Source organism: Trachypithecus francoisi, unplaced genomic scaffold (genome assembly GCF_009764315.1).
Source record: "Trachypithecus francoisi isolate TF-2019V2 unplaced genomic scaffold, Tfra_2.0 Contig01579, whole genome shotgun sequence".
Taxonomy (NCBI): domain Eukaryota; kingdom Metazoa; phylum Chordata; class Mammalia; order Primates; family Cercopithecidae; genus Trachypithecus; species Trachypithecus francoisi.
Window position 1 is genome coordinate 32,078,009 of NW_022681442.1, and position 19,060 is coordinate 32,097,068.

Genomic DNA, 19,060 nt, shown 5'->3' on the forward strand with positions numbered 1-19,060 from the left:
TGAGCCACTGCGCCGGCCAGGGAGAGGTTAACTAGGTTAACCTAGGACACCCTAGGGTGTCCACATGGCACCTTCAGGGATTCTGAAATGCAGAAATGATATGCAAAATTTTGGGTGCACAGAGGGGATGGGAGGTGGAAATAGGAGAAAAGAATTCGTAGGTTTATTATTTTCCAAACGGTCGCGACCCAACGGTTAACAACGACCGCTTAAGAGTACAAAAAGTTTCTAAAAAGGAAGCCCAGAAAAGGGCTAAACTTTAGAAAGAAAAAAAGGAAAACATCTTTCCTATCCAAGGAAAAGCTATAAACAGATGAAGAAGTCCACAGTTGCATCATCTGGGTAAAACAGAGAAGACAGAGCTGGAAACCGCGGGCGGCTTGTGCCAACACGCTCAGGGAAGGCAAACGGAAGAAAGCGACCGTGCTCCCTAGCGCAGGAGGTCCTAAGGCCGGGAATCGCTGGCCTTGCCTCTCAGGACCCGGGCTGACCCAAGGCAGGGAGAGGCCCTCATCGCCAGGCGGGGGGCCCATCAGCGCGCCTGCTCAGGAACAAGATGCTGATGCTTCAGACTGGGCCACGCAGTGTGTCCGAGCTTCCCCACAGCCGCCGCACTTTCCTGCTGCCTTTGGGATGCGGCCTCCAGCCCCGCCTCGCCACCGGCCGTCATCTCTGAATCATCCCGCCCATTTCGACATCTTCCTTCCCCGCCTTCGGCTCTCGACCTGGCGCAGAGCCCAGTGACAGCCGGGGCCCGGGAGACCTCATTCATTCAACACTTGCTGGGTTTACTGTGCGAATGTGGATGCGAGGCTCAGTGCCGGCCGCCGGGGCCTGAGGAGCACCGGGTCCGGCCCCAGAGACCACTCCAGACCCGACAAGAGTCTAGCGGGCCGCCGCGGTCCCCCCCTGGCTGTGAGGCGGTTCCCGGCCCGCATGTCGCAACGGCTTCCCAGACAGGCTGCAGGTCGCGCCAGCCAGGGGATGACCGGTCCAGGCCGGCTCCGCCTCATGCCAGCGACGAGATCCCGCGGGAACACGGCTCTCCCGGGCCAGGGCCGCCGGCTCTCCAGCCACGCGTCTCAGAATTTGAGGGGCGCACTCCAGCGCGGGTCGTAACGGTGCCCGTCAGCAGTTTGACGTTGAAGGCCTGTCACCGCCCCCCGCCCGACGCGATCCCGCGCACGGGGACCGCAGCTCTGCAGGCGCCAGTGAGGGGCCCGAAGTCGGCCCCTAGAGTCCCTGGTCGCTTCGCTCTTTCTATAGCCAATCGGGGACCGACGTGGTGCGGGCCAATGGCCGCGGTCAAGTATCAAGAGTGGTTGAGCCTATCAAAGTTCAGCCTTAAGTTTCTCCCGCCCTTCTAAAAAGTCAGAGGCGGGTTGATCGCACATGTCGGCCAATCAGTGACCAATAAACAAGAAGCTTCCAAGATCAAAGGGGAAGGGGTGGGATTTAGGCGCTAGCAACGCCTCAGGGTGGAGGAATGACAGGCAACTTCGCTAATACTACCGACTGATTTTTCTCACGTCAGGAGAGGGGTGGGCCTAATTCGAGGTCTGCACCAATGGTTGGTTGGGGGGCGTGTCCGCGGGGCCAAGCGGGAGCCGGAGGCCCCGGGCTCTCTGGGCCGCGCCTGAGGCGGACGCTACGGGGCCGGGGGGCGAAGGCGGCAGTGGTGGCAGCGGCGGCGTGGGTGGGCGCCGCAGCTGGCCCGGGTGGATGGAGTTGGAGGGGCGGGGTGCTGGCGGTGTGGCGGGGGGGCCGGCGGCAGGGCCCGGGCGGAGCCCCGGGGAGTCGGCGCTGCTGGACGGGTGGCTGCAGCGGGGCGTGGGCCGGGGGGCCGGCGGCGGGGAGGCCGGGGCCTGCAGGCCCCCGGTACGTCAAGATCCGGACTCCGGCCCGGACTACGAGGCGCTGCCGGCTGGAGCCACTGTCACCACGCACATGGTGGCAGGCGCCGTGGCAGGGATCCTGGAGCACTGCGTGATGTACCCCATCGACTGCGTCAAGGTGAGACCTGCACCGGGCTTCGAACCCGACCTGGGGCTGACCCGACCCCTGGGTCTTGTCCGGAGCCAGGATCCTGGCTGAGAGCCGGAGCCGACATGGGTTCCTTCCTGGCTCCTGCCACTACCACACGATTCGAACCGACACTCCATTCAAGCAAGGTCCCAGCTGGGAGTTGATCCCAGTCAGGAACCAGGACCTATTTCTAACCGTCAGTGAAATCTGAATCGGGACTCAGGATCGAAAATCTGTCAGCCAAAGCCCTGGACCCCACCTGGGACTAAACAGGAATAGGGTGGGATGGGGTATCCCGAAGCTCAGGTAAGTGCTACTAACTCGATTAAGGTGAAGCCAGCTGGCGTGACCCAGACCCTGAAATGGATCTAACGGCTTGAGATGTTTTCTGGGCTAGTGCTTTTACAAACTCCTTACTGTATCTTCCTTTACTGACGGGGCAGGAACCCGAATCTGGGATCTTTCAGCTAGATAAAGGACTTACACGTTAAATCTTAACACATGAGTGATTGGAAATCATTGTGCAGTGAGAATGCAGAGTTCCAGACTGGAAGTAATATGGGAAAGATCGTATTCAGGAAAAGGTTTCAGTTTCTCTGTGAAGCAAGCGTGATACCCCACCTATTTCCTGAACATGAAAATTGAGCTGGGATTAGGACTGTGTGTGCAGGGAGCACATCAGCCTCCAAACAAGAGAGATGAAACTGATAGCAATTTCTTTGGCCACCTGAAGTTGACAAAAAGGGAGAAGTTGCCTAGAAAGGAAATGTGACGGTATTAGAAAGTAGATGTAAGTATGAAGACAATGGAATGAGATCAACAAGAGGACACGATTCTTGTGAAAGTATAATTGCATTCACAACCAAGCAGGATGATTAATGTGTACAGAAGTCAGGTCCTTCTGAAGAAAGCTGGGTGAAGAAAGAAACATTATTGTTCTTTACAGTTCTTATTCTTGCATTAGTAAAGGTAGCAGCCACTAAAGGTGAGGACTGAATTGAGGGAGAGGTAAACTAGAGGGGACTGTTGATATGACAAAGACCGATACCTCCTTTACATGTTAAGGGTAATAGTCAAACAGTAACCTGGCAGCTTTTTGATTTATGTTTTCTCATCAAATCAGGAAAGTGTTATGTATTCAAAAGGAGGAGAGAATCAACTTGGGAAATGCAAAGTAGATCCCTTTTACCTCCCTCTGATTCCAGTACTGTTTCATGTTTTCGTTAGTAATGTGGATAAGGAAATGGGGGGAGTGCTCATTAAGCTTTGTGAATGACAGTAAACTGGCAGGAGTATTTTAGCACAAGGTAACTCCTAACAAGGGCCATATCCATTGAAAATGGGGTAAATGCGCTTAACTAAAATGAGCATTAGAATGTTAAATGCCCTTGTCAATTGGGAGAAATAGAAATAAACAGTAAAATCCATGAGAAGTAACAACATTGAAATGTAAAACGAGTAAGTACAAATAAAAAAGATGCATACATTATATATATAGACTCTAGGTTGAATGACTTGTGAATTAATAATGCCGTATATCCAAAAGTTAATATAATCTAGCTCCCTAGACTTAGACTAGGGAGTGAGTGCAGTGTGAGTAGAGTGCAGGGTTTAGGGTGCTGTTTTTCTGGATGAGTATTGAATGGAAAACAGATCAAAGAAAACCATGAAAATTATTTAATGGCTTGAAAAATACAGTGTAATAATTTATCTTAGAAATATTACTGTAACTTATCAATTTAACCACTGTTCCATTATAACATAATGGGAGGTTAGCTCCTTACTCCATATATTTACATAGTGCTATTGTTGCTATAAACATTTTATAAATCCCTGTTAAAAATGCTTCTAGAATATTTGGGTGCATGTCCTTAAGGGAGGCAAATCTTCGCCCTGTGACAAGATGGAATTGATTTTGCAGGAACAAAGACTATTCAGAATCAAATATGGTGAACAAAGTGGGAGGTCAAAATGGGTAATACTGCTTGGCGTCAAAATAAGGTGGGACTTGAAAGCAAGGAGACTGCTTTACTTCTGAGGCCTATAAACCCATTGAGGAAACACCTCTGAAAGAGAAGTTCCAGAAAGGTTTTGCATAACCACAGCATTGTGTCAATTGTAGCCTTCCAAGGTAACTATTTTGAAGAACAGTTCTTACTCATTTACATAAGCTTTGGCATTTTGATTTTTTAAAAATTAGTCATACAACATTGCAGTTATATCTGAAAGCCCTCCATTAAGGAAATAATGATTTGAGAAAAAAATGCTCAGGAGTTGTCAACAATAACGAAAGCTTATTTTAGAAGGCTCATTTTGACTTGCACTTAATGCTGGGATTTAAATGACTTAGAGGGAAAAACTAGGTGAGGCCAGTATGATTTAGTGTCAGTGAGTATGTTAAATGCTTTTGTGCAGGCATGAAAGTAAAATTCAAATCCCTTCCTTCAGAAAGGGCTTCCCAGTTTGCTTGTTCCGGCAGTTATCCTTCTTCTTTTAATAAGTGTATGGTGGGGAGGAAAAGCAGCCCAGTCTTTAAGACTGGAGGCAGGTATCTATGTTGTTGGAGCCTAAAGGGCAACCATAGTGTTTGCAAATGAAAGCTGACATTGCCTCTTGGCATGCAAGCCTGTCCATCCTCAGCTACTTATCAGGGTCAAGTTGACTTTAAATATCCTTGAGAGGGACCATGAGAAGTCAGTGTAGCCTTGCTGGACCATGGTTATTCAACCAGCTATTTCCATGGCCATAATGAAGAGGCTTGGGAGCCCAGATAAATCCTAGTTTCCTTTTCTGGGCCTCAGAGGCAAGCTCCAGACTTTATCTACGGGGACACATTCTGCAACCCAAAACAGTCAGAACCCTTCTCAAAATCATCTGGCTAAGTACCCACCTATCATCAAGCTGCTGTTGTTGGCTCTGAAGTGGTGAAGCAAATATCCACTTATATAATAAAGAGGGGAAGAGCAGAGGGAGATAAATCTCCAGTTTCCAAATGTAAATGGTATCTGTACATATTCACCTGTGAAAGGTTAGGAAATGGAAACATTAGCTTATTTGATTTTCTTGCATCTAATAATGTGTTCAGTGATCTTGTGTGCCAAGCACTATCTGAAGTACCTTACATACATTTATTCATTTAATCTGTGAAGCAATTTGATGAAGTAGAAACCATTTTCATTATTTTACAGTTGAAAGGAGGCTTAGGGAACAGTTATATAGCTTGTCCAAGGTCACAGAGTTTAAGTGGCACAGTTGTGGTTTGAACTCAGTGTATCAGACTCTCAAGCCTTCCATATAGCTTCCCAAAAGCAGATTACAAGAACCAGGCAAGGCACAGAATTTCACAGTAAAGCTTGTCCCTGAACATATGACCTTCAGATTAATAGTGGGACATGTAAATCATTATAGCCACAGAGAAACTTTAAAAGGAAGACAAAAAATACAAAATTAACCCCGATTTATTAGTGGCTAAGGACAGTTAGTTGCCCATGTATATTTGTGAAATGACTTATACTACATGGAGGCAATGCTACCATGATCTGTAAATTCTTAGATATGAACAAATATATCTTAGAATCATTTTGAATACAATAAAGATATTTGTATTTCTAGCACCTTATAAATTACCAATGGCTTTTACATACCTTGTCTCTTTTAATCCCCACAACAGCCCTATGAGCCAGTCATTCTTGGCCTGTTGTTATACATGACAATTTTGAAGCTTAGAGAGGTTAAGTGACATACCCAGGATCATACAACTAGCAAAGCTGATGAGGTTCAGACTCAGGCTTTTAGACTCAAATGTGGCTTGTCTTTTACCAAACCACTTACCTCTCTACTGGGTTGTTTGACTTTTCTCCAAGCCAGGTCGAGGTTTTTCATACTGAGATTTTTCAGAAATTCTTACTTAGATATTTCATCTTTCTGTAAAAGGCAGATTTATTGGCCCACAAATTTGGGGAGCCATATTTATTTTTATACTTGGCATAGCTTATGCCCAGGTCCTCTCCATAAGGGTGTATTTTTATCGAGTTAGAATTGTTGAGTTAGACTTAGATGTGTGTATAGAATGTTCAAAGTAGCTTCCCACAATCTGGTTTTCTCTTGGGGATGAGGAGTTCCAGGCCTCCGAAGCCATACCTTTCAGAAATGGTAGCCAAATACACCATAGACTGCGGCAGAGCAATGCAATTTCTGAACATTCTCTCTATACAAGATCAGTTTTGAATAAATGCATGGAAACATGATAAGCCAAGAGGCTCAATTTATCTTTGCTTATTAGTAGCTCTAGCCAGCATTTGACCCGTAGTCTCTATGAACAACTCTTCTGATGGATTTTATATGCCTTGTGTGATGTGAAAGATCAGTAAACAAACCCTTTATTGGAAATACATGAGGTTTTGTGGGGGGAAGTAGGAAAGAATGTGTCAAATTGTGATAAGTGATACTGTATAGGGTATTTCTGATTGACCACCAGTAACTAACCTTTTAAGCTTCCGGTTTTTTGTTGGTAGCAGGCAGGAGAAAATAACCAGAGGAATGTGGATTGCTTGCAGCTAACCGGGACCTGTTCATCTGGTTAGTTTATTTTCTCCCATGATCTTGAGGAAAGGTATTACTCTTGGATTCCTTGGCCAAGAGGAAGAAGAGGAAGGTTGAAGCTTTTTTTTTTTTTTTTTTTTTGAGATGGAGTTTTGCTCTTGTTGCCCTGGCTGCAGTGCAGTGGCTCAAACCAGTGAAGGCTCACTACAACCTCCGCCTTGCAGGTTCAAGCGATTCTCCTGCCTCCTGAGTAGCTGGGATTACAGGCGCATACCACCATACTCGGCTAATTTTTTTGTATTTTTAGTAGAGACAGGGTTTCACCATGTTGGCGAGGCTCGTCTCGAACTCCTGACCTCAGGTGATCCGCTCGCCTCAGCCTCTTAAAGTGCTGGGATTACAGGCGTGAGCCACTGTGCCTGGCCAAAGGTTCAAGCTTTTAATTCCAAATAGAATCTAGTGATTAGATTGATGCAGAAATTTAAACTGTACTTGGGCGTCACGTGCTCCCATTGGCTCACCAGTGATTGTAGCTGATACAGTTATGTGACAAAAGATTCATTCATTCAACAGACAAATCAGAAGTGCTTATTGTGTGTCAGGCACCAGACATTGGTTTTTCTTTTTAGACATTGATTTTATATTAACTATTAGTTTCCATGTTACTTTACCTTGAAATGGGTCAGTAGATGAGAAATTTTCCTGGGGAAACACACTCTTCAGAAAAGGTCTAATTTAGTGAGGTATTTCAAATAAGATTAATTTCCCAAATTTCAACAAAACGTTGTCAAGGAACATCATACAAAGTGTCTACCCTACGCTTTTATTCCAATCATTGAATCCTTTAGAGAGATTCCAAGGATTATGTTTCACTGAGACAGATTTGCTAATGCCAATTTTGGGATTCAATCAATTTAGATTAGAAATCTGGAAGGGCCCTTCAGGATTGGAGACTAGATTGGTTTCTAGCTAGACACTCCCACCTTTGCAGTTTCAGGGTAAACTTTCTTTCCCAAGAAATAAAATCATCTATTAAGAATGCTACTTCTGCCAAGACTCGGTGTAGACCCAGCCGCCATTGCCAGATAGTCTGAAAAAGTATCAAAATATTAGCCGCCCCTCAGTGTGTGGTCACGAAGCAGGGCCAGGGGCAGTCTTTAGGTATAAAGCATAAGGTATGTCATAGACAGTAAATACTTGAATTTAGAATCCATCTGTGAAGAACTGTCAGCTTGAGTGTATTAAGGCACAAAAGCAACTTCTGAAAGCTTGATATTTGTTGCTGGGGCTCTGAATCATTTTGGAGTACCAGGACACTTAGCAAATGGTGGTATTATTTTTTCAAGGAAAATAATGATGTTCCACTCTCAGGGTCACAGATGACTAGAAAAAGAAAGATCCAAGGCTTAAAAGAAAGATCAGCCATAGATTGGAAATAAGCTGAATGTCAGATATCCCTCTCACAGATGGGCACAGCTCCATGTAGAAGGTCTGCCCAGTGTGTTGAGGTGGGGCGAGAAGTTGGCATTGCTGACATTGCGCTTCTCCTTGCTGTAATTTCAGACCCGGATGCAGAGTCTACAGCCTGACCCAGCTGCCCGCTATCGCAATGTGTTGGAAGCCCTCTGGAGGATTATAAGAACGGAGGGCCTATGGAGGCCCATGAGGGGGCTGAACGTCACAGCAACAGGCGCAGGGCCTGCCCACGCCCTTTATTTTGCCTGCTACGAAAAGTTAAAAAAGACATTGAGTGATGTAATCCACCCTGGGGGCAATAGCCATATTGCCAATGGTATTGAGCCTTCCTGTGCTGGTTCCCCCACTTTCCCAACTCTTTGGGCTTTGCTGCTGTCAGTGCTTTCCAGTCTCAGCATGGTTTGGAGCTGAAGCTTTGGGCTGGGATAGGCCAGATTATAAGGGAGGGACTTCCAAACCTGATGTTCTCAGACAACGGGCCGCTTCAACCCTGCCTTTTCCTTTGGGGCATCTCAACAAAGGGTTACAGTATCCTCCCTTACCTACCAGCTTGACTTGTTCCTCTCATCTCCCTGGCATCAACTTCTAATGCCCTGGTAACGTGGAGACACACTGAACTACCCCCAGTGTATGTTTCATAGTTGTATGGTGTCCTGCTCCTCAGGGCAGGATTGGAGGCGACCCAGCCAGCCACCCAAGGAAGATACTAATGAAGCCCCTGCTTTTCGCCTCACCTTTTCAGGATCCCAACTCACCAGAGGCAGTTTGTGTTGTTGAGAACATGACAAAGTGAATGGGGTGGGGCCAAGGAACTGCATGAAGAAACCAGAAGGTTGGGCCGGGCGCGGTGGCTCAAGCCTGTAATCCCAGCACTTTGGGAGGCCGAGATGGGCGGATCACGAGGTCAGGAGATCGAGACCATCCTGGCTAACACGGTGAAACCCCGTCTCTACTAAAAACTACTACAAAAAACTAGCCGGGCGAGGTGGCGGCGCCTGTAGTCCCAGCTACTCGGGAGGCTGAGGCAGGAGAATGGCGTGAACCCGGGAGGCGGAGCTTGCAGTGAGCTGAGATCCGGCCACAGCACTCCAGCCTGGGTGACAGAGCGAGACTCCGTCTCAAAAAAAAAAAAAAAAGAAACCAGAAGGTTGTATGGAAGTAAGAGAAAGGATAGCAGCCTAGGGCTTCAGGACTGGCTGGAACCAAGTTGAGTGTGGAGAGGGTGAGGGACAGAGTAGTTCAGGACCTGAACAAAAGATCTTTATAGACAAATGTTAGGATCTGCAAATGGGTTCTGCAGCAGGACAGAGGTGGGATTCTGTGGTGAGATTCTATGAGATCTGACCACCTGGCGCCCGTATCTCCCTCCACTGGTGGCAGGTGATGTGCTGGCATCCCTAGGCAGCAATGTATCTGCTTCCTGTCTGGGGCGCTGCATTTATTCTCAGAACGATCTTTATTGATGAGACCTGAGCTGGCCTTCCTATCATGGATGTGGAATGCATTGGTGACCTTACAAAGTTGGTGGGAACAGATACTTCCCTTCTGAAACAGGAGTTTAGGAGCAGTGGGTCCCCATCTTTTGGACTACCTCCTAACGTTACCTTGTGGTGTAGCACAGCCACTCCCCTTCAGTGGGGAACTTCAATGAGTTGGTCACACTCTCTTGGCCTTACATGTGGCAGTTGTTTTCTTGTTTGCAGGTGCGGCCGGGTGTGTGGCAACATTACTTCATGATGCAGCCATGAACCCTGCGGAAGGTAATGATTCCTCAACCTATCACTCTGTGAACAGCTGCACCTGTGTTTCCAGTTTGCAGAAGAAAGAGCACATCAGTTTTGGTGGGAAATTCTCTCACCTTGTTTTACCACAAGAGGGTGCTCCCTTCATGTTTTTGGTAGTTAGGAGGCACCCTCTTGGACAGGAAGCAGATTCACTGGGATTTCACTAATCCTTGGGGCTTCCCTAGAAAAAGATATGGCTCCATGTGGCCTGTTTTGGGGCTTTCCTGGGAGTCTCCTTTGTAGGATTTGATCTGTCCTGAAAGTTTAGCAGGTTCATTTTTCTTCGAAGAGGTGAAGATGGATTCTTTTTTTTTTTTTTTTGCCCCCCTGTGATTTGCAGGAATTGACACTTAAATATATTGCCTTTCTTATCGGAATGAAGCTAGTTGGGATAGGAATGAAAGGTGAAATTGTAGAACTCAGTCCCTGCATTTCTACTGGGGTCTTGGCTTTTCAGCTGGAGGAAAATTCTCCAAAAACATTCTCCATGTGAGGATGAACAAATATGAGGGGATAGCATCGTTGCCATGTTCATTTTCTGTCTGGGCAAGGCCATGGGGTGGACAGAGCCAAAGCTAAGCTGAAGCTCCACAGAGCTCACACCATGTTATCTACTTGAGGGAGTGGGAGGTGTTTGAAAACTAAAGCCAACTCTTTTTGGCTAAGAATCTTTTCTTTGGTAGCACTTCTCTCTCCTCCCCTCTAGGAGGATCACCATCTCACATTTTAAAAGTTAGGTGCTCTTTGTACCTGACGATTGGGATTGTTAGGGGCCTGTGTTCATGATAATGTTCGCTGTCATGGAGTCATTTCTTGTTGGGAGTTGTAAGAGGGTAAGATTAGAGATAGGTACTTAGTTCAAGAAGACTCTCTGGAGCTCCCAAACCATAGATATGTCCTGTGTGTGAATTGGCTGGCTTTACAAAAGTCCTGATGGAAGTGGGTTTATTGTTTTTTGACTTGTTACCAACCCTCTGCCTACTCCCTCCCCTCAAAAAAGGGAAGCTGACTTCTCAGGTTAGCCAGCAGCTCACTCATACTTTTTTCTCTCTCTATTCCATTGGCTGATCTGCTGACTTGGGACTCTGAATCTGGATAATCTCCATCACCGGTTGGCTGCTGTCACCATTTCCTTCCTTGATGATGGCACTACTAGTGGTCAAGCAGAGGATGCAGATGTACAACTCACCATACCACCGGGTGACAGACTGTGTACGGGCAGTGTGGCAAAATGAAGGGGCTGGGGCCTTTTACCGCAGCTACACCACCCAGCTGACCATGAACGTTCCCTTCCAAGCCATTCACTTCATGACCTATGAATTCCTGCAGGAGCACTTTAACCCCCAGAGACGGTACAACCCAAGCTCCCACGTCCTCTCTGGAGCTTGCGCAGGAGCTGTAGCTGCCGCAGCCACAACCCCACTGGACGTTTGCAAAACACTGCTCAACACCCAGGAGTCCTTGGCTTTGAACTCACACATTACAGGACATATCACAGGCATGGCTAGTGCCTTCAGGACGGTATATCAAGTAGGTGGGGTGACCGCCTACTTCCGAGGGGTACAGGCTAGAGTAATTTACCAGATCCCCTCCACAGCCATAGCGTGGTCTGTGTATGAGTTCTTCAAATACCTAATCACTAAACGGCAAGAAGAGTGGAGGGCGGGCAAGTGAAGTAGCACTGAACGAAGCCAGGGGTTCAGATGACACTGCTGCATCCTGCTCACATTCTCTGTCTCCTGGAATGCTCCCGCCTCAAGTGGAGTTAGAAGGAAGGTAGAGGGGCTCTGCCCCAGGATTTTGGTGTTTCGACTAACACCAGTTCCTGCCAACCTCTGTTGCCACCACCTTTCCTTCCAGGCCCTAAGCACGTGCAGCAAAGCACACCACAGCACCTTTGATAACCTCTCTCCATCCTGGGCCTGACGACCTGCTCTAGACTGTTATAGAGGGATAAGCAGCTCATTCCCCTGGTTCCTAATAAAAAGCCTTTAAATTAAATGGTTAATGGTTTCATTGGGTTTGTCTTGCTAAAGGGGAAGTGAAATGCTGTTAATTGTTCTTGACTCTCCTTTAAGCATAAATCAAGGGACCCAAAGGAAAGGTTTATTGCGTATGTCTGTAGTTTTTGTTTTCCGCTGATTTTCATGACGACTTAAGACATTAGTAGTAGGCCCCAAGCAATCTCTCTGATGGCTAGAACAACAAGTCCTTGACAAACCCCAACCAACCAGATGCTCCAGATGCCCACCATCTTCCCTAGGGCGGTAGTGCAGTGCGGAAGAGGTAGGTCTCTGCTCTAATTCGCAGCTCTGCCTGCAGCAGTGCTTTACATGTGGCACTTGGTTTCCATTTTAGTTGTGAAACTCAAATTATTCAGTGAGGCTGCAAGTCCTGAAGATTACATGGTAAATAATACATTTCATTTTATTTTAAGGCTTTCACAGAGTACTTGAGCATGTGTGATCTCATTCGAACCTCAAAAATCTGAAGTAGGCAGTGCAGGTGTCATTTCTATTTCATAAGCAAGAAAGCTCAGAGGCTGTGACTGGTCCAAAGCCTCACAGTCAGTGCAGAACTGGGACCCCAGCCCAAGTCTTTTGACCTCACAAATGAATCTAAGCGTGGCTTCCTACAGATGGGAAATGAGTGGAGGGCATCTCACATCTACTGCCATCTACTGAAGAAGCTCCCTGATGACTAGCTGGGCTCTGCTTGGAGACTTTTCAGAGATGGGGCTTTCCCTGTGCTTGGTAGGTCAGTGTGTTCTTTTTTTTTAATATCACTAGTTATTAGCAAGTTCTTCAGTACAAATGTACCCCTGAGTCTTCCACCTATTCTTGTTAGCTCATCTGTCATTCATTCATTAACTATTGAGTGTCTCTGTGCCAAGCACTGGTGTTGGAAATACAATGATAGATAAAACAATCCCAGCCCTCAAGGAGCTTATTGTCTGGAGAGGAAGATACATGGAAACAGGCAATCACAAGATAAAACAACAGGAGAGAAGATAGAATACACCTAGAATACTCAGAAGACAGAAGGATACCCAGTGTAGCCTTGAGTGACCAGGGTAGACTTTTGGAGGAAGTGACATCTGAGGTAACACCTGGAAGGCAAATGAGCTAACTTGGTGAACAGGGGAGGGGTTATGTTCTAGGCAAAGACCTAGAGGTAAGAGAATTTTAAAGTATTTGGGATTCAGTGTGCAAGTGGTTTGGTAGGACTGAAACAGTCTGGGCAAGACATGCAGCCTGAAAGCCAAGCAGAGACTGGGTCTTCAAAGCAATGCTACAGAGTTTAGGTTTATCCTGAAGGCCATACAAAAAAGCATTATGGAGTTTTAAGCAGAGGTGTGGTATGATCAGATTTGCAATTTAAACAGATCACTTAGGCTCTCTGGAGAAAGGATTAGAGGAGCAAGACTGGACAGGCAGGCCAACTGGTTAGGAGGCTGCTGCAGTAATCCAGGCAAGTGCATGGTGGTCTGAAGCAGGACTGTGGCATGGAGCAGGGAGCCATGTTAGGATTGTAGAAGCAACAGGATTCGGTCACAAAGTAGATCTTGTCCTCCTCCCACCTGACAGCCCTTCAATATCTGGAGAATCATGTCTGAATGCACTTGAAAAAAACTGTCAAGAAACCAGCAGGGTCTCCTGTTCTAAGCTTTATTTAAGTAGGCTATCCTGCCCCTCTGATTTAGCATGGAGAGGAGAGATGTTAATAGTGCTAAGCAGTGGTTTCTGAGTAGAAAGAGTGTGATGATATCATTGTAGAGGTCATTTCAGAGGGTTTGCTAGTAAAAATGTAATTGAATAGCTGCCTCCCAGTATGGACTGAGAAGAGAGCAAAGGGATGGCTGTCAGGACCTAGTCCCTGCAGTCAGCTTTACAGAGCTGTCTGGCATGGTATCTGGCACACAGTAGACACGATGGCAATGAGGCTCATTTTTCAAGAATAGAACGTGGGGTAATTTCTTAAAGATTGATAGCCGATAGAGACCACCTCTGCTCTAATGCTGTTCACAAATAATGAGAAAAGAATACAAAAGTGATCTTCCAGCCTCTGATTGTGCTGTAGCTACTGGAGGACATTTAATCTGAAATCTGGACAGGACATTAGGTTCTGCAGGTCTCTTGGCCCAGTCACTAGAGGTCAAAGAGGAGATAGAGGCACAATAATGTGACAGGTTGAACATTAGCAATGCCAGTGACTGGATACCTGGGTCATTTCCAAGGGGCTCAGCAGGCCCAGGAGAACTGTGGGTGTTTGGGGGCATCCCCAGGTCCAGAGCCTCTGTGGAATGCCAGATAATTCATGTGACACCTGGAGAATCCAGTACCAAGCCATCATAAGTGGCCAATTCCTGCACAGTGCTATGTGTCAGGGAAAATGAGAAAATAAGTCACAATTTGGCCAGAGGAAAATGTTCTTCACTGGACAGCTGAGACCAACATGAGGGAAACAAACTTGTAATAACACAAGACAGTATAGACATGTACTGGATTATACAGAAATTAACAATGAGATTTAGAGACAGGAAAGATAAGTGTAGGTCAGAGTAAACAGAGAAGAAGGTGGCTTTGATGAACAGAATTAAAAAATACTTTTGTAAAAGCCAATAAAAGTTGAATCATGCTAATTTTATAAAATTTGAGAAGCATTGATAAAAAGAAAATACTTCGAATCCCATTACCCAGAGAACTTGACCTTCTAACAGACAGAGCTTTGCAGCAATGACACGGACAGCCTTGCACAGCAGCGAGCTCTCAAATACAGGAGCTGGGGCTGGTCAGCCCTGCCAGGGATTCTATACAGTGAAGTCAAGCTCCCGGAGGGATGCAAAGCAAGATGACCTCTAAGAAGCCTCCTAGCCCTAGATGTTCTCAGGGACAGTCTCAGCTCCACTATCCTCTAACCTGCGTCCTTGTCGTCAGGCCATATCTCTTCAGTGCCTGTCAGGAGGTGCTGCCAGGCTGTCTCACCACTCTGAACTTTCTCTCTCCACCAACCTATCTACTCTCATTTTGATCATTCAGATTCTACCTACCCATAGCAATGTTTCTGATAATAAATTATTATAAAGGTACCAAGGGGGCCGGGCATGGTGGCTCAAGCCTGCGATCCCAGCACTTTGGGAGGCCGAGGCAGGCAGATCACTTAAGCCCAGGAGTTTGAGACCAGCCTAGCCAACATAGTGAAACCCCATCTCTACTAAAAATACAAAAATTAGCTGAGGGTGGTGGCATGCACCTGTAGTCCCAGCTACTCGGGAGGCTGAAGCACAAGAATCGCTTGAACCTAGGAGGCAGAGGTTGTAGTAGGCCAAGATGGTGCCACTGCACTCCAGCCTGGGTGACAGATCAAGACTCTGTCTCAAAAAATAAAAATAAAAATAAAGTGCCACAGGGGACTTACTGAATAAGATACTGATATTATCAAACATTCATACAATGAAATATGGCATGGCTATTTACACCGAGGTGATGGAAGAAAATTAATGATGTGGAAAGATAGACACTGTATTCTGTTATGTGAAAGAAATTGGTTACAGTGAGATCTCATTCTTGAAAATTACAAAAAAATATACATTAAAAAAATAATGTATACATCAAAATACTGGATGTGCAGTATTTTGTTATTTCCTGGAACCTTAGACTGGTGAGTGGAGAACAAGTTCTGTCAGAGACACACAGTATTCCATACATTGCCACCACTGCCACCACCACCTCTGCCACCCACATTCACACACTAAGTAGAAAGGAAAATGTTTACACTTCGAGGCACTTAAATCTTTCTGTAATTTCCACCTATGATAATACTTCTGCTTGCTGGGGCAGCACAAATCAGACTAATCCTTCTCTCTGACAGCCCTTCAAAAATATTAAGACAGCTGTCATATCACCCTGGGAGGGGTCAGAGCATGGAGGTCCTGAAAGCTAGGCAGAGGAGTTTAGAGTTGACTTGGCAGCTAATGAGGAGCTCTTATGGTTCTTGAGCAGGAAGGGACATGACTAAAGTAATATCTGAGGACAATTCAACCAGCAGCCCAGATACAGGAGACCCTGGAGCAGGGAGAGCCTGAGCTAGAGACAGGGACTCCAGCAGAGGGGCCACTGTCATCGTTTAAACAAAGATGAACCTGAGAAAATTTGTTACAAGAAGATGAAAAGCACCTGATGATGGTTTAGACATTCATGTGGGAACTTACCTGTAGGTTGTCTTGTACTCATCTGACTGTGTTTTGTCTCTCTAGATTAAAACCCAGAATCATATATTTCTGGAATCACCCTCTGCACCGCTGTACTTATAATGGATGCATGGTAACTACTTGCTTCCCATGGTCAGACACCAAGACTTGTCTGGAACATGATGGTACTGGGGTTAGAAATGAGCCATTTCATTTCACAAACATAGATTGAGCAGATAGGGGCACTGGAGTAGATGCTAGGCCTATGTGATGGTCAGTTTTATGTGTCAGCATGGCAAAGCTACAGTCCTTAGTTATTTAAACACTAATTTAGGTGTTGTTGTCACCGAGGTGATGATGCAACTGAAGCAGAAATTATTGTGCTTAAACAAAAGCAGTGATGGGAAAGAGAGAAGAGACAAAATGGAGGGATATTTAGGAAGTTGATCAACTGCACTTGGCCATCAGATGTACTCGGGGTTACAGAGAAGGAGGATTCTTGAATGGCTTGCAAATTCTAAAAGGAAAACAAGTTTTTTGGATAGGAATAAGAAATAGAGTTATGAACATGTGTTTAAGGCCTGAGTAGATTTTCAGGATCTGCAATATGGATGTAGAAATATGTGGTACAGAGGTTACAGCTTAGCCATAGAGGGGACGGAGAAAGTGAGCATTTAAAATAAGTACTCTTTTTTAACCTCTTTTAAAAAAATACATAAAACGCACAGCTGGATGAAATTTGACATATATTTGCTCCTGCGTAACTACCACACTGACACACAACAGTTCCAAAACCCCAGAAGACTGCTTTGTGTGCCCTCCTAGTTACTATCATCCCTCAAAGGTAATCAATATTCTGATTTCTGTCGTTACAGATTAGTCTTGCTCGTTCCTGAACTTTGTAAAAATTAATTCATACAGTATATATTCTTTTGTGTCTGGCTCAACATTATGTCTGTAAGATTCATCTATGTTTGTGCATCTAGCAATTTGTTCTTTTCCATTGCTGGGTAGTTTGAATAATCTATGTAGTTTGAATAATATGGATGCATTTTATGTATCCATTCTCTCATTGACTACCTCTCTCATACAACCAAAACATATTTGGGTTGTATATTAGTCATGGTTCTCCAGAGAAACAGAGCCAATTATATATGTTATATATAACCAATTATATATATGTATGAGAGAGAGAAAGGAGGGTTTTTTTATCTTCTTATTTTTTTAAGGAATTGACTACATGTGGGGACTGGCAAGTACAAAAGTGCTACTGCTCTGTAGAGCAGCAGGCTGGAAACTCAGGCAGAGTTTCTATGTCACAGTCTTAAGGCAGAATTCCTTCTTCTCTGGGAAACCTCAGTTTTTGCTTTTAAGGCCTTCAACAGATTGGATGAGGCCATTATGGATAATTCCCCTTACCTAAAGTTAGTTGATTGTAAAGGTTAATCACCTCTACAAAATATTTCACAATAACATCCAGACTAATATTTGGCCAACCAACTAGGCACCATTGCCTAGCCAACTATACATAAAATTAACCATCACAGGTTGCTTCCAGTGTTTCACTGTTTCCAGTTTTTACTACTATAAACATTCTTGTACCTGTCCTTTAGTGGAAAGAAGCACCCTTTTCCATTGGTTAAATATGAAAGCAAACTTGCTGGGTGGCAGGGATATGTGTGTTTAGCCTTAAAAGATACTACCGAAGTTCCAAAGAGGTCGTAGCAATTTGTATTCCCTCCAGCAATGTATAAGAGTTCCAGCTTAGCTGGGCACGGTAGGATTATGCCTGTAATCCCAGTGCTTTGTGAGGCTGAGGTGGGCGGATTACCTGAGGTCAGAAGTTTGAGACCAGCCTGGCCAACATAGTAAAGCCCCTTCTCCACTAAAATACAAAAATTAGCCGGGTGTGGTGGCACATGCCTGTAGTCCCAGCTACTCAGGAGGCTGAGGCATGAGAATCTCTTGACCCTGGGAGGTTGCAGTAAGCCTAGGTTGCACCACTGCACTCCAGCATACATGACACAGCAAGACTCTGTCTCCAAAAAAAAGACTTCCAGCTTACAGCAAATACTGTTTTTATCTACTTTTTAATTTTTATATAATTTCACACTTTTACAGAAAAGTTGCAGAAACAGTATATTCTTTACCAGATTCACTAATTGCTATAATTTTGCCCCATTGGATCTATTGTCTTTCTATCAATCCATATATGTGCATACACATATTTTTTTCTGAACTATTTATGCCCCCTTTATCCATAAATATGTCAGTATTTCCTAAGAACAAGGATTTTTTTATTTTAAAAACACTTTATTTAATAAAAGTTAAACATACAAAACTGAAATAATACACATCCTAAAAATTACCTTCTTCCATTAATAGGAAGACCCTTTTCTATGCATGTATCTGGCTTAAACTCAACTCAGGATAATTGTGATGTTCACTTACACCAACAAATGCAGACAACTTGATCTAATTAACAAAAATTACAAACAGCTAAATGAACATAATATACAGGTAAATTATGGTCAGATTAATGCACAAGAAATACAAGAATTTTTTAATGACGAAACATTCAGTACTCTTGTTCATTAATTTAGCCTTGTGTTTTTACAAAAATAGTATCTATGCTGTATACAGGGCTATACATCAGCTTTTTGTTCTCCCATATAAACATTACACATCCAAAACATGGTACCACTGCCGTAAATGAAAAAAACAAAAAACAGGAAAAAGGCAAACATACAAAGCACAAAAACACCTTAGAAAAGGGAGCTCATTCTAAGGTTTCTTACATAAAACTAAGAGTACATAAAAATAAAACAGATCAGGCCGGGCGCGGTGGCTCAAGCCTGTAATCCCAGCACTTTGGGAGGCCGAGGCGGGCGGATCACGAGGTCAGGAGATCGAGACCATCCTGGCTAACACGGTGAAACCCCGTCTCTACTAAAACATAAAAAAAACTAGCCAGGCGAGGTGGCGGGTGCCTGTAGTCCCAGCTACTTGGGAGGCTGAGGCAGGAGAATGGCGTGAACCCAGG

General features: G+C 45.1%; 1 protein-coding gene across 2 annotated transcripts; it reads left to right on the forward strand.

The window, feature by feature from the left end:
• The first annotated feature begins 1,596 nt into the window (after positions 1-1,596).
• On the forward strand, positions 1,597-11,828 carry SLC25A28 (solute carrier family 25 member 28). Of its 2 annotated transcripts, none has more exons than XM_033186203.1 (4): positions 1,597-2,013; positions 8,131-8,359; positions 9,747-9,803; positions 10,984-11,828. In XM_033186203.1, exons 1-4 carry the CDS (start codon positions 1,723-1,725, stop codon positions 11,499-11,501), a joined length of 1,095 nt encoding a protein of 364 aa, XP_033042094.1. In that variant the 5' UTR covers positions 1,597-1,722; the 3' UTR covers positions 11,502-11,828. The 2 variants fall into 2 exon arrangements, with proteins under 2 accessions (XP_033042094.1, XP_033042102.1); XM_033186211.1 differs by lacking the exon at positions 1,597-2,013 and adding an exon at positions 2,025-4,156.
• Positions 11,829-19,060: the final 7,232 nt, after the last annotated feature.